Source organism: Octopus bimaculoides, chromosome 3, assembly GCF_046866305.1.
Source record: "Octopus bimaculoides isolate indiv1 chromosome 3, ASM4686630v1, whole genome shotgun sequence".
NCBI lineage: Eukaryota > Metazoa > Mollusca > Cephalopoda > Octopoda > Octopodidae > Octopus > Octopus bimaculoides.
The window spans coordinates 53,150,542-53,163,641 of record NC_142930.1 but is presented as its reverse complement, the minus strand read 5'-3'; the positions used below and the strand labels follow the sequence as shown (position 1 = coordinate 53,163,641).

Genomic DNA, 13,100 nt, shown 5'->3' with positions numbered 1-13,100 from the left:
CACATTCCAATGACTGAAACCAGTAAATAAAAGTGTACTAAGGTTTTTGTCTAGCAATAAAATCACATTCAAATAAATATAATTAAATGATTTAGAATAGTTTTAAAAAGAAGTGTTTAAAAATATACTTTGTGAATGCTTTTGAATAAAAATTACCTTTTTTCTTCCATCCTTAGTTTGATATGTCGATCTATAGTCCTTGACTCTAGTCAGAAGTCATCAAGTAACCACCACAGCATGGCTTTAGACTGTTCCATTGTATTGATGGATGTTGTGGAATGTTTGTTTGATCGAGGGAATAGTACAGCTTCTTTGCACGGCTTTACTTTACCTATTGATCACAAATTACCTGAATATTGTGAGGTAAGACTTGACATCTTTTGCTTAGCATTTCTAAGATAATTCATGTTTCATCACAGGAAGTTTACCTAAAAGTTTTCTCGTGTATCAGGCATCAAAATATTAAAGGACACTTGTAAAGCAACATCTTTATGATATTGAGATGGCTATCACATTAGAGCATGGATCTAAAAGTCAAATATCTGGACCTTGCTATCACCACTGTATTCAACCTTTGGCAAAGACGCAATATCTAGAATGTCTCAGCACATTAGACCATCAGCAGTTTCTTTTGTATTTCAGTTGACCAATTGAAAATAGAAATATACATCATCATCATCATCGTCGTTTAACGTCCGCTTTCCATGCTAGCATGGGTTGGACGATTTGGCTGAGGACTGGTAGACCAGGAGGCGACACCAGGCTCCAATTTATGTATACTGTCTATATTAGTCTTACTGGTGTCCTCATCTTGATTATTACTTTCACTATGTTTCAGCTGTTGTACACTCCAGCCTTTTTTAATGTCTTGTGTTACACTCAGTAGTATCAGAATTTCAAACCTAACCCATTATTTGATCTACAGGGCTACATCATCATCATCATCATCATCATCACCATTTAATGCCCACTCTCCATGCTGGCATGGGTTAAATGGTTTGACTGGATCTGATAAGCCAGAGAGTTGCACCAGGTTCCAGTCTGATTTGGCATGGTTTCTATGGCTGGATGCCCTTCTTAATGCCAACCACTCCGGGAGTGTAAATGGCACCCGTAGTCATGGTCATTGCCAATGTCATGTAATTGGCACCTGTGCTGGTGGCATGTAAAAGCACCAACTTTACCTTTCATCCTACAGTGCATGGGTGCTATTTACACTGTTCTCATTCTGCTATCTGCATTTTGTGACATATTTAGCTTCAGTTAACTTATGTGAATTACCTTAGTGTTTTGCGTGGGATTGAATTGAGAACCTTTAGATGACCACACTACATTAACCAATGTCTTTATCTACTCTGCAGTGCATTCACCTTGGGTTTTCTGAGTTTAATCCCAAGCAAGACACTTAGGTAATTCACATAATACAACTGAAGCAGTTCCAATCATTTGAAATTATGCAGTTCCAATCATTTGAAATTATAAACAGTTCATAACTACGACTGGCATTCAGTATTACTTAAAATGGAAGCAGAGAAAAACAAAACACAACAAAGTCTATATTTTTCAATATATTTCTCCTTTTTATTCATTCATTAACATAAATATGCTTTAAAACATTTGTTTTAATTGTTAGTCTTTATTATCAATTTTTCTGTGTTTATTTTCTCTTTTTTTGTTTTCATAAAATAATTTAGTAAATATAATTGAAAATAGTTTCTTTTTATATTTTATATTTCTTTAATTCCAGCAAATTCTACATTATGAACTGTAATTTATTAAACAATTTATTTACATGAAGGGTAAAATCTGGAACCTAAGGAAATGGGTGATGTTTTATGTTGGCAAGTATTAGTCAATGAGAAAGTTCCTCAAGAATTCAGCATGTTCAATTGTCCTTTTTTTGAAGTGATTTTAAGAAGATTAGGGCAATGCTGTGACTTTGGTTACATGCTTGTAAATGAAGAAGTGTGCAAACCTGATTATGTGGTTAAGAAGCTCTCTCCAAAATCACATGGTTATGGGTTCTGTCCCAATGTGTGACTCGTGCGAAAATATCTTGTGTCGTAGTCTCCAGTAGCAAAATATCTTCTGTCATAGTCTTTAGTTAGTAGATTTCAGTAGACCGATATTATGCAGAAGTTCATCTTGTGTGCTTGTATGTATGTAGATATATCTGTGTGTGTTTATATATTTTAGTGATAGGATGTAAACATCAGCAAGAAAACAAAAAATGCTGCTCTCTGGATAAGTCCCTTGTTGATATTCTGGACTGAATTATACATAGTTCCTTGTCACCAGTGAGAGTGACAAAGACATATCTGTGCTATTTACATGCAGTAAGCCAGAGATTGTCTCCATTGGAAACCTGGGCCAACAGTCCTATTATTCATTATGGTATGAAATAAATTGCAAATTAGTTAGTGAATAAGGAGAGCAGTAGCGTGAAACGTTCACCTTCCACAGCAATCGAACTTAGTAAACTGTTATTAGAAGCTCTCCTGTCGATACAAAGCAATTCAACATTTTATGATTTTATATTCTACCATTAATGGTAGAATATTTCCAATTGATATAAAATATATTTCACAATTGAGTTGTCTTTTGCAATAGCAAAATTTCTATGAGAAAAAAAAAACATTGTACAGAATTCTATATTTATGTTACTGTAGTTTCAGCATAATGTAGGGGTGTATTATAATAGAAAGGTTCATTTATATTAGCACCGTTATTATGAAACGATGGTGGATAAGGTAGAGGTCTCTTTACCTGATTTGGTATTTGCCTGTTATACTGGAAATTATCTACACATGAATCTTGTAAAGATGTCCTTTTTTCAACATAATTTCGTGTTTCTTCAACATTTGCATATTGACTTGGAGAGTTTTCTGTTTTGATAGCTTCATAGGTATTCTCAGGTCTAAAATTCCCCGTATCCAGATATTGATAGCTTCTTGTAGAAAGCTGTCGATCTGGCTGAAGTTGGCCATGAGATATTACAGTAACAGCTGGTATTTTAGTTTCATTTGGTGTCCTATTTTCATGGTGTCTACCTGTTTGTGTTAAATTGACTTGTGTTCTTACTGAATTTGTAGGTTCTTCATATATGTGTTTCTTATTGTTTTTATGTCTTCTGTATAATACATAGAGTAAAATAACAAGGATTAAAAGTGCAACAAATACACCAATTCCAAGTCCTATCTCTAATGTATTTTTGTTGCTAGTACTTGGGCTGTCCTCTTTTTTTTTTTGGTGTAAAGTGTCACAGGCATCAATTAAATTGCTCTTAACAATCACATTAACAATGATACAAATATGTAAAATTGATTCACTGTTTGAATAACGAAATACTTGAGATTGTCTTAATTTGTGTATTGGTTGTGATTGAATTTTCCATTCTTGATTGGGAAGTATTTCCTTAATTTGTAAAGTGAAATCCTTTACCCAGAATAGATCTGATATATTCCATGATATTCTAACAACATTTGATAGCTGTCTTTCAAGCTTAAGTGAAATCAGTGGTCTTCTAAAAGATTTTGGAGTTGTAATTGAACTTGTTTCTAGTTTAGTTTCAGTATATCTATTAGCATTATTCAACATTTCCTTTGTTAAAATTACTTTATGTATCGTGTATCTTGCTCTAAAGTCCTGACAGTTTGTTTTACTGCTATCACAAGTCAAATTTGTATTTACAATCAGTTCCTTTCCATTGATGGTTAGGCACTTCCAGAAACTAACTGGTACAGTGTTATTATTAGATTTCTTGATATATTCATTCAACTGAATTTGAAGCCAATGAAGAGAACAATTACACACCAGTTTATTATTGTTGAGGTCTATATTGAAATATTCCTTTTCTGGCCAGGTGAAATTATTAAAAACACATTCATCCACAACTTGGAGCTGGTTGTTACTGAGTTTAATAGACTCTAAAGTGTTTTGTAGACCTTGAAATGCACCTTCCTCTAAAGTCTCTATTTTGTTGTCATTTAGCTTTATGACTTTTAGCTTTGAGTTCTTTTCAAATGCAAATGCAGCAATTACTGCTAGATTACATTTGGAAAGATCCAAGATTTCTAAATGTGGTAATGTTTGAATTGCTGTCCAAAGATCTTTATTATTAAAACTATTGCCTTTTAATGATAACTTTTTCAATGTTCCACTGGTATTTTCTAACCATTTTATTTCCATAGTTCCTTTTAGATTTTGATTATCCAAATATAAAATTTCTAAGAGAGGCACTTCAGTCATTGTGGTGGCTTCAATGATCAATTGATTTCTATTTAAAAATAGTTCTCTAAGATTATTTAAACCATTTAAATATGTTTTTCGCAATTTGGTAAGTTGGTTATTTCTCACAGACAAGGTGTTTAGTGTATTCATATTTTGAAATATGTCACCTGATAGACTTTTAATTCTATTGTTATCTAACTTGAGGGTTTCAAGTTTTGAAAGGTTTTTAAAATGTTTCAGATGATCATGTGTGATTTTGTTTGAACTTAAGTCTAAATGTTGCAGCTTCTTTTTTACATTTTCTAAATTTCCCATTGTTATGTCTGTGATTGCATTATTACTCACATCAAGATACTGTATGTTGAGCAGATGCTCGAAAGCTTCTGGATGTAGCATTTTTGCCAGCTTATTATTTTTTATAGTAAGATGAGTTAAATTCTGGAAATGTGCAAATGTATTTATGTTGATATCACGAATTTTATTATTTATTAAAGAGAGTTTTGTCAATTTAGTTAGCTTGTTAGAAGTAAAATTGTTTAAATTTTGGTTCATATAGAAATTTTCAATTTCAAGAGTTTCAAGGTTGTACAGGTTTTGAAGGGCTGTAAAATCAACTAGTTCTGTTGTATCTGTTGTTGATAGCTCTAAGCTTTTCATGAAATCTTCTTGTCCACCAAATGCATTTTTGTCAATTACTGTTAATGGATTGTCATATATTGATAAGTGTTTAATTTGAGTACCATTGAAAACATTCTCCTGTAGAGAGTGTAGATTTGTTCTGGTAAGATATAACATATACGTGCCATTGAGCTGTTCAAAGTTTAAGCGTTTGTTATGTAAATCAATGTATTCACAGATAATTTTGAAGTTATTGATATTACAAGCATGTTTGATGTTAATTATTTCATTGAGAGCTAAAGCAGCTACCTGGAATTGTAATATCCAAATTATATGCAGTTGGTTGAATTTCATTTTGGAATGTTTGTCTTCTGATAACTGTAAAAAAAATACATATTTTTAAAGATAGAATCTTACTGAATTCATTGTTAGCAAACATCTTATTTAAATTAGAAGCATTATTATCTTGATTATAATCAGTACATATAATTATTGTATATATTTTCTATGTTGACAGTCTTGGCTAGATGAAGTAAAAGAGTAAATGAATTATCTTTAAAAAGAATAAGAAGAGTACCCTGTTTTCCTTTACAGTTTCTCAATTAATTTACTACAGATGAAGACTCTAAGGCCTTGGAAGTATGTGGCACGAATCCTTATAGAATAGTCTAATGTGATTAGCGCCAGCCAGGTAGAAGAGATAAATAAAATATTGGTATGTTAGCAGGTGATATTATGTATCAATCAAAGTTATGAAATCACTCAAGCTAGTGTTTTATATAACCTCACTACATTGTGACTTGCCTGTAAATAGTGAAGGCTAAAAGAATAAGATCCAGAACAGAGTTCTTAAGTAGTTTAACTCACAGTTTGTCTTCTTTTGGCATCTCTTTTTTACCAAAGGAAATCTGCCGTATATTCCCAAGAATTTAGTGTAATTAGGTACTTGGAACAAGATATCTTGCCCAGAAATACAACAAAGCATGTTCTATGAATTTGAACTCATGACACATAAACTGAGTGAATACAGTTCACTACCTTGTCCACTTAACCATTTGACCTCTCAACATTACAATAATTTACAATTATCAGTTCTAATATATAAGAAATTACTAAGCATATTTGGTTGCGAATAAGTTTGTATCAAATGATGCTATTATTTTAAACAAACTTTGTTGTATTTTTTCTTCTGATTAGCAACATTAGCAGATGATAGGAATTAATCATACAGAATTAATGAGCAATAACAGTGTCTAGTCTTGCAATAATAATATCTAGTCATCAGCATGATGACTAATTTCTAAATGCTCAACAATGTTGTTGACCTCTAAATGATGACCTTATTTAGGATCTTATGCATAGAGGTGTCTGTGCCTGCATATCCATTTGAATGTATGTGAGCGTAAACATGTTATGTATATAAGTGTGTGTTTGTGTATGTTTGTATGCATACAACATACCCTTGGACAATACATTAGACTTATATTAATATTGTTTATAAAACTGTAAATACTAGTGCAAAATAGTCATTATCGTAGCACACCAAATTCTCTAAATGAGGAACTATAATAGATATGTGTTGTAGTTATTTTGAAGTTTAACTTCAGATCAGCACTGGTTCAGTAGAGCCATTCTTTTGTTTTTCTTTTTCCTCTTTTAACTTACCCTTCATTTTATAAGATGGTACTATGTAATATTAGAGGGCACTTGGCTGCTATTTTATATCTTGTCAAGTGACCAAATGGTCTCTGCTTTGTTGACTTGAATAATGTGTGTTTCTGCACATACTAAGCATTGAAAAACACAAACATGTAGGCCACTTCATTTAAATATGGATAATAATTCCATATTGATGTTGTTGCAATAACTGCAGTGGATTCTTTGTGTTTCTTAGGTTCGATTCTAACCTAATGTAATTCAATGTATCGTAAATCTGTTTAAAACCAAGGAATTGCTTTATAAGGTAACCAAGTTTGAATTGAGTTTCAACTAAGATTTTCACAACTTCTTAGACTCCTGGAATGCCAGGAATAGTATAATGGTAAACTAAATATATAGTATTTTTTTCATCTTATTTCTGTATTCAAATTTCACTACTATTAACTTTAGCGTTCACATTATTAGTGTTTGTAAAATAACAGTAATATACTGGAGATGATCTGTTTAGTCAACTGCAACATTTTTGTTATAAATGTTGGCCATGGTGCCATATAAAATAACTTTTAACATTTATATAACGTGGTATATAGTCTTATAGTATTGTGTGCTTGTATTTCAGTTTCTATATTATCATATTTAAAAGAAATAAAAATTACAATTTGAACAAAACTTTACATATATATGTATATATAGTGGTTTGAATTTTTAAATTAGAATTTGTTATGTGTATTGTAAATCTATAGCAAGTAACCTAGTTTTGATCACAAGTTGTTTTCATTTCCCTTTTCTCTCTCCCATGGAAATCTCAGCTTTTGTTTTGTTAACGTAATAAGCCAATATATTTCAGCAGTTTCAGAAGACAAATAAAGAATGCATTGAATTCATTTTTGGGTAGTGCTTGTTGTTCAACAACCATATCATGGTTCCTTTGTGTGTCTGCTATGAAGTTTGTTATTAGATATATTTGACATCTTTTAATTTTGTTCTTAAAAATTTATTCATTTGATCATTAAACTTCCACTTATTGAATATTTCCAAATCTTAATGTCATAGATTCATATGTAAATATATTGGAAAACAGTCTTCATTTAAATCAGTTTATTTTATTCATTAATGAAACTTGATAACTGAGAATATTTTGTGTTTGTTATGTATATAATCACTCACTTGGAAAAATAATAAGTCTGACCTGTGATAAACATTTAAATTCGAAAATAAACATAACCTAAATACATGATAAAATTGCAAGTAGGCTCCTTAATGAATGGAAACAAGGTTGAAAGGGAAATAGCATTAATAATAGTCACTTTGTATACATGTCATCTGAACAAATAACTTTGAAGTAAACACCTGTCTTGATCTAAACTAAAGCTAGCTACAGGTGAAAAACTACATTGTAAAAATAAGACCTTACTTTACCTTCTTGTCAATCTTAAAGTATAATTTATTTGTAATTTAACAATGTTTCCATTTCTATTGCAATAGTGATCATCATCCATTGTTGTAATTCATATAAATGACAAGTGGAGATTTCCTTGTACTGTAGAGGAGTATCATTAATAATTGTCTCGGCTACTTAAAATATAGTAGTAGACCAACTACCTTCTACGGTGAGGAAATAACTCTGTTGTCCTTTTATGGCAATCTAGGGTGGGCTTTGCAGGACAGGTAAGCTGACATAAGAAACCATTGTCAGTTGTTACCAGTCAGTTTCATCAGAATGACAAGTGCTTAAGCCAATATATTTCAGCAGTTTCAGAAGACAAATAAAGAATGCATTGAATTCATTTTTGGGTAGTGCTTGTTGTTCAACAACCATATCATGGTTCCTTTGTGTGTCTGCTATGAAGTTTGTTATTAGATATATTTGACATCTTTTAATTTTGTTCTTAAAAATTTATTCATTTGATCATTAAACTTCCACTTATTGAATATTTCCAAATCTTAATGTCATAGATTCATATGTAAATATATTGGAAAACAGTCTTCATTTAAATCAGTTTATTTTATTCATTAATGAAACTTGATAACTGAGAATATTTTGTGTTTGTTATGTATATAATCACTCACTTGGAAAAATAATAAGTCTGACCTGTGATAAACATTTAAATTCGAAAATAAACATAACCTAAATACATGATAAAATTGCAAGTAGGCTCCTTAATGAATGGAAACAAGGTTGAAAGGGAAATAGCATTAATAATAGTCACTTTGTATACATGTCATCTGAACAAATAACTTTGAAGTAAACACCTGTCTTGATCTAAACTAAAGCTAGCTACAGGTGAAAAACTACATTGTAAAAATAAGACCTTACTTTACCTTCTTGTCAATCTTAAAGTATAATTTATTTGTAATTTAACAATGTTTCCATTTCTATTGCAATAGTGATCATCATCCATTGTTGTAATTCATATAAATGACAAGTGGAGATTTCCTTGTACTGTAGAGGAGTATCATTAATAATTGTCTCGGCTACTTAAAATATAGTAGTAGACCAACTACCTTCTACGGTGAGGAAATAACTCTGTTGTCCTTTTATGGCAATCTAGGGTGGGCTTTGCAGGACAGGTAAGCTGACATAAGAAACCATTGTCAGTTGTTACCAGTCAGTTTCATCAGAATGACAAGTGCTTAGGTGTCACAAATACCAACCTTTACCTGAAATATTTTTTGTTCATTGTTCATTGATTAAATAAAGTATATAATGAACATAGTAATAATAAATTTTCTCGAATCTTTGAGAACAAAGCCTTCCTGATGTTTACAACGAATGATCGTAAATTTATTCATACTAATATAGTCAAAGGATACATTGTGATTTACATCACTAGTGTAACAGGGCACTCTGGGTGTAAAATGGAACATAAAAAAACAAAACTTTCATTAGTTATAAAGAAAATATGCTGAAAGCTGATCTGCTGGGTGAAACAAGATGTAGGGCAGATAAGTTGGTAGCAATTGGAGAGTTTGATATTATTTTAAAATTTTATTTTAAGAAGGGACAGTGCCCATAACCTAAACTGGGAAAGTTGATGTACTTGGTATTCATTTTGAATTTCCACAATTTGATGTATGTACAGAAAATGAGCTGGGTGCTTCAAAGGGTTTATAGTTCAAGTAAAGGTTTGAGTGAAATGATTAGAATTGTGTTTTGTGGTGAGACACAGTAGGAATGATCAAAGAGAGGCAAATGTATCCAACTTTGTTGGGGCACATGTACAGATTGGTTATTTAAAGCAAGCAAAAACCATTTGTAGTTATGCAGAAGGGACCACTATTATGTTGGTTAGAGGATGTTTCTTAATGACAGTTTACTAATCAGCCAGATGGTTTTTTTTTGTGGGGGTATGGTCTAGAATATTTGAGTGTATTTAGCAGCTATACCATTCCAACCATGTGAGCTGGCCTGAAGCACATTTGTGGTCAGAACATTCCAGTCTGATCACAGTGTCTTTGTTTGTTTTTTCTTTTTTTTTTTGGTATTGTTTATATAAGAGTATATTATCTTTCTTGAATATTTAAAGATAGTAAGACAGGGAGCTGAGAAATTTGGCTGCTATTTCAAGCAGGACAAGCATTAGTGTAGAAACACCCTTGTTGGTTTGAGTCTATGTGTTTGACCTCTACACAATGTATGATATGTGATTATGTAAAATCTGCTGTTTTGTTTTGCTTTGTTTTCTTGCGAAGAGATTGGGGTTAGGCATGATTCACCTATTCCATGCTAGACTTAATATAATTTTTTGCAGGCTAGTGTTGTTTCTTTATGTTCATCAAATGTGATGCCTAGGAATACTAAGTATGTTTGTGCATTGTCCTGCTTTCTGAACTATGTAGTTTACACGTGAATGTTGTCCAAGTATGGTAAGCAATTCCTGGTGTTTATATTTCTTTTTGTGTTATGTGAATATGTGTGAATGATCTTTGCTCTTAATGGTGAAAAGGAAGATGGGGAATTTAGTAAATGTTGTTATTAATCTATTGTAAGACATGAAGGAGTAGTTTGAAAGAGTCTGTTACTAATACAAGATGGTCCAAATAACCACATAGGGTATTCCTCACTGACTTGGCTCATTTCACTTTTAGTTAATTGAACTGGTGGCCATAAATGACAAGAATCATTGTCACTATTTAAACAAAGATTTCATCTTCTACTCTCATTTCTCTCTCAGAACGTGAGCTTTCTCCCCTAACCCCTTCTATTCCTTCAGTGATGATTAAAGCATCTTCAAAAGCAGCATTTGTCATTTATCGAGGATGTGTATTGCAAATGTTGCAGTGGATGTTGTGTGTCCAGGATAATTATTTTATGCTCTAAGTAACAAGACTTTCATTAATACACCCAGGTTGCAAGGAACAATTCCGGCACTATTTAATGGACTGAATAAAGTTGTCATTATTTACTGTGTGGTATATACCATAACTGTAAATATATAACTGTCCAAGTGTCCTCTTAATCATTATTATCATCATAATCTTTTTGTAAAGTTCTATGTTGGCATCAGTTAAATGAGTCCTTATGGTAGACATAATTTTATGAATGACTTTAGGAACTTTTTTTTATTATTAGCATTACAATTTCCTGTCAGGCTGCTTCTAATTCTTTCATCATATATACACTATTTGTAACTTCTATTAGCACTTTACTGTTTCATCCAATACATCTCTGTATCTAAGCTCGAAAATCAACACAATACAATGTTTTCATTTTTAATGGAAAGTCTACATATAAACATGGACAGTCAAATAGAAATTTTAATATATAAAGACTATTATATGCAGTTCTATATCTGGGTTTCCTGCACTGATGCTGTTTTTCTGGTAAGACAGCTGCAGGAGAAATACCTAGCCAAAGATAGATCTCTGTACCTGGCTTTCGTTGACATGGAGAAAGCCTTTGACAGGGTCTCCCGATCCCTTATCTGGTGGTCAATGAGGAAACTAGGGATAGATGAATGGTTAGTGAGAGCTGTGCGAGCCATGTACAGGGACACTGTCAGTAAGGTGAGGGTTGGCAACGAGTACAGTGAAGAATTCCGGGTAGAGGTAGGGGTCCACCAAGGTTCAGTCTTAAGCCCCCTTTTATTTATCATAGTCCTCCAGGCAATAACAGAGGAATTCAAGACAGGATGCCCCTGGGAGCTCCTCTATGCTGACGACCTTGCTCTAATTGCTGAGTCACTATCAGAACTAGAGGAGAAGTTTCAGGTGTGGAAACAAGAATTAGAATTGAAGGGCCTTAGAGTCAACCTAGCTAAAACCAAAGTCCTAATAAGTAGGAAGGCAGACAAACCACAAATCCCTTCAGATAGATGGTCCTGCTCGATCTGTAGAAAAGGCGTGGGTAGTAACTCTATAAGATGCACCCAGTGCAAGCTATGGACACATAAGAGGTGCAGCAATATCAAAGGCAGGTTAACTAGGAAGTTAGTTTTTGTATGTGGCAGATGTTCAGGTGCAATAAACACTGAAAATGTGCAGAGAACAACTTCTGCCACATTCCAGGGAGAAAAACTAGAAGTAGTTGACACAGCCTAGCGGTTGAGGGAACCTGTGAAAGAGGTAGACCCAGGAAGACCTGGGATGAGGTGGTGAAGCATGACCTTCGAACATTAGGCCTCACTGAGGCAATGACTAGTGACCGAGACCTTTGGAAATGTGCTGTGTGTGAGAAGACCTGGCAAGCCAAGTGAGACCATAAACCATGGCCTATGTCAGGGGTGTATGTCAGCCCACTTATGTGTACCTTTCCTTCATTGGACACTAAACTCTGCTTGCGAAGACCTGTTGAGGCAAGTGAAATCGAAATCGAATCAAATTCGATGACTGGCACCCATGCCAGTGGAGCGCTAAGAGCACCATCCGAGCGTGATCATTGCTAGAGTAACTGTCTGGCTTCCTCACCAGTGGCGCATAAAAAGCACCATTTGAGCATGATTGTTACCAGCGTTGCCCTACTGGCACGTAAAAAAACATTCGAGCGAGGTCGTTGCCAGTGCCGCTAGACTGGCTCTTGTGCAGGTGGCATGTAAAAAACACCATTTGAGCATGGCTGTTGCCAGTACTGCCTGACTGGCCCTCGTGCCGGTGGCATGTAAAAGCACCCACTACACTCTTGGAGTGGTTGGCGTTAGGAAGGGCATCCAGCTGTAGAAACTCAGCTAGATCAGACTGTAGCCTAGTGCCGCCATCAAATTGTTCAACACATGCTAACATGGATAGTGGACATTAAACGACGCTGTCAATGCCGACGCCACATCCGACGTCGTCGTCGTTGTTGAATTTCACACTTAAAAAGTTTGGAAGGCAGGAATCTATGCTTGCTTTTGTTTTATTTTTATTTAGTCATCTTTTTTTTTATATTCATATGTTTGCAATATGAATGATGACTTGGCTGTGTCTGACTAGTTTATTATTTTCAGTTAGGTTTGAATATCTTGCAGGATGAGGTTTTCCTTCTTCAATCTGTTCTAGTGTCTCTAAATATAGGCTTAACTGAAATTAGCAAATATATTTTCAAGTCAGTAAAGGAGCCTCTATGTAATTACTTGACTAGCTAGAAAGAGCTGTCAAAACCTTACTATCTTGAA

At 33.5% G+C, this 13,100-nt stretch overlaps 2 protein-coding genes across 2 annotated transcripts in view; one reads left to right on the top strand and one right to left on the bottom strand.

The window, feature by feature from the left end:
- Positions 1–13,100, top strand: part of LOC106870186 (autophagy-related protein 2 homolog B) — a 161,172-nt gene that overhangs the window by 52,611 nt on the left and 95,461 nt on the right. The window contains exon 12 of the mRNA XM_014916188.3: positions 177–363. Within this exon, the coding sequence (XP_014771674.1) occupies positions 177–363 (187 nt within the window). The remainder of the gene's footprint in view (positions 1–176; positions 364–13,100) is intronic.
- LOC106870187 (uncharacterized) lies at positions 1,560–8,146 on the bottom strand. Its single transcript, XM_014916191.3, has 2 exons — positions 7,927–8,146; positions 1,560–5,226 (listed from the first exon to the last, which is right to left on the bottom strand). Exon 2 carries the CDS (start codon positions 5,200–5,202, stop codon positions 2,656–2,658), a length of 2,547 nt encoding a protein of 848 aa, XP_014771677.2. The 5' UTR covers positions 5,203–5,226; positions 7,927–8,146; the 3' UTR covers positions 1,560–2,655.

Excerpts from the sequence above, each read along its gene's own strand:
- LOC106870187 (XM_014916191.3), bottom strand. The coding sequence starts at position 5,202 with ATGAAATTCAACCAACTGCATATAATTTGGATATTACAATTCCAGGTA.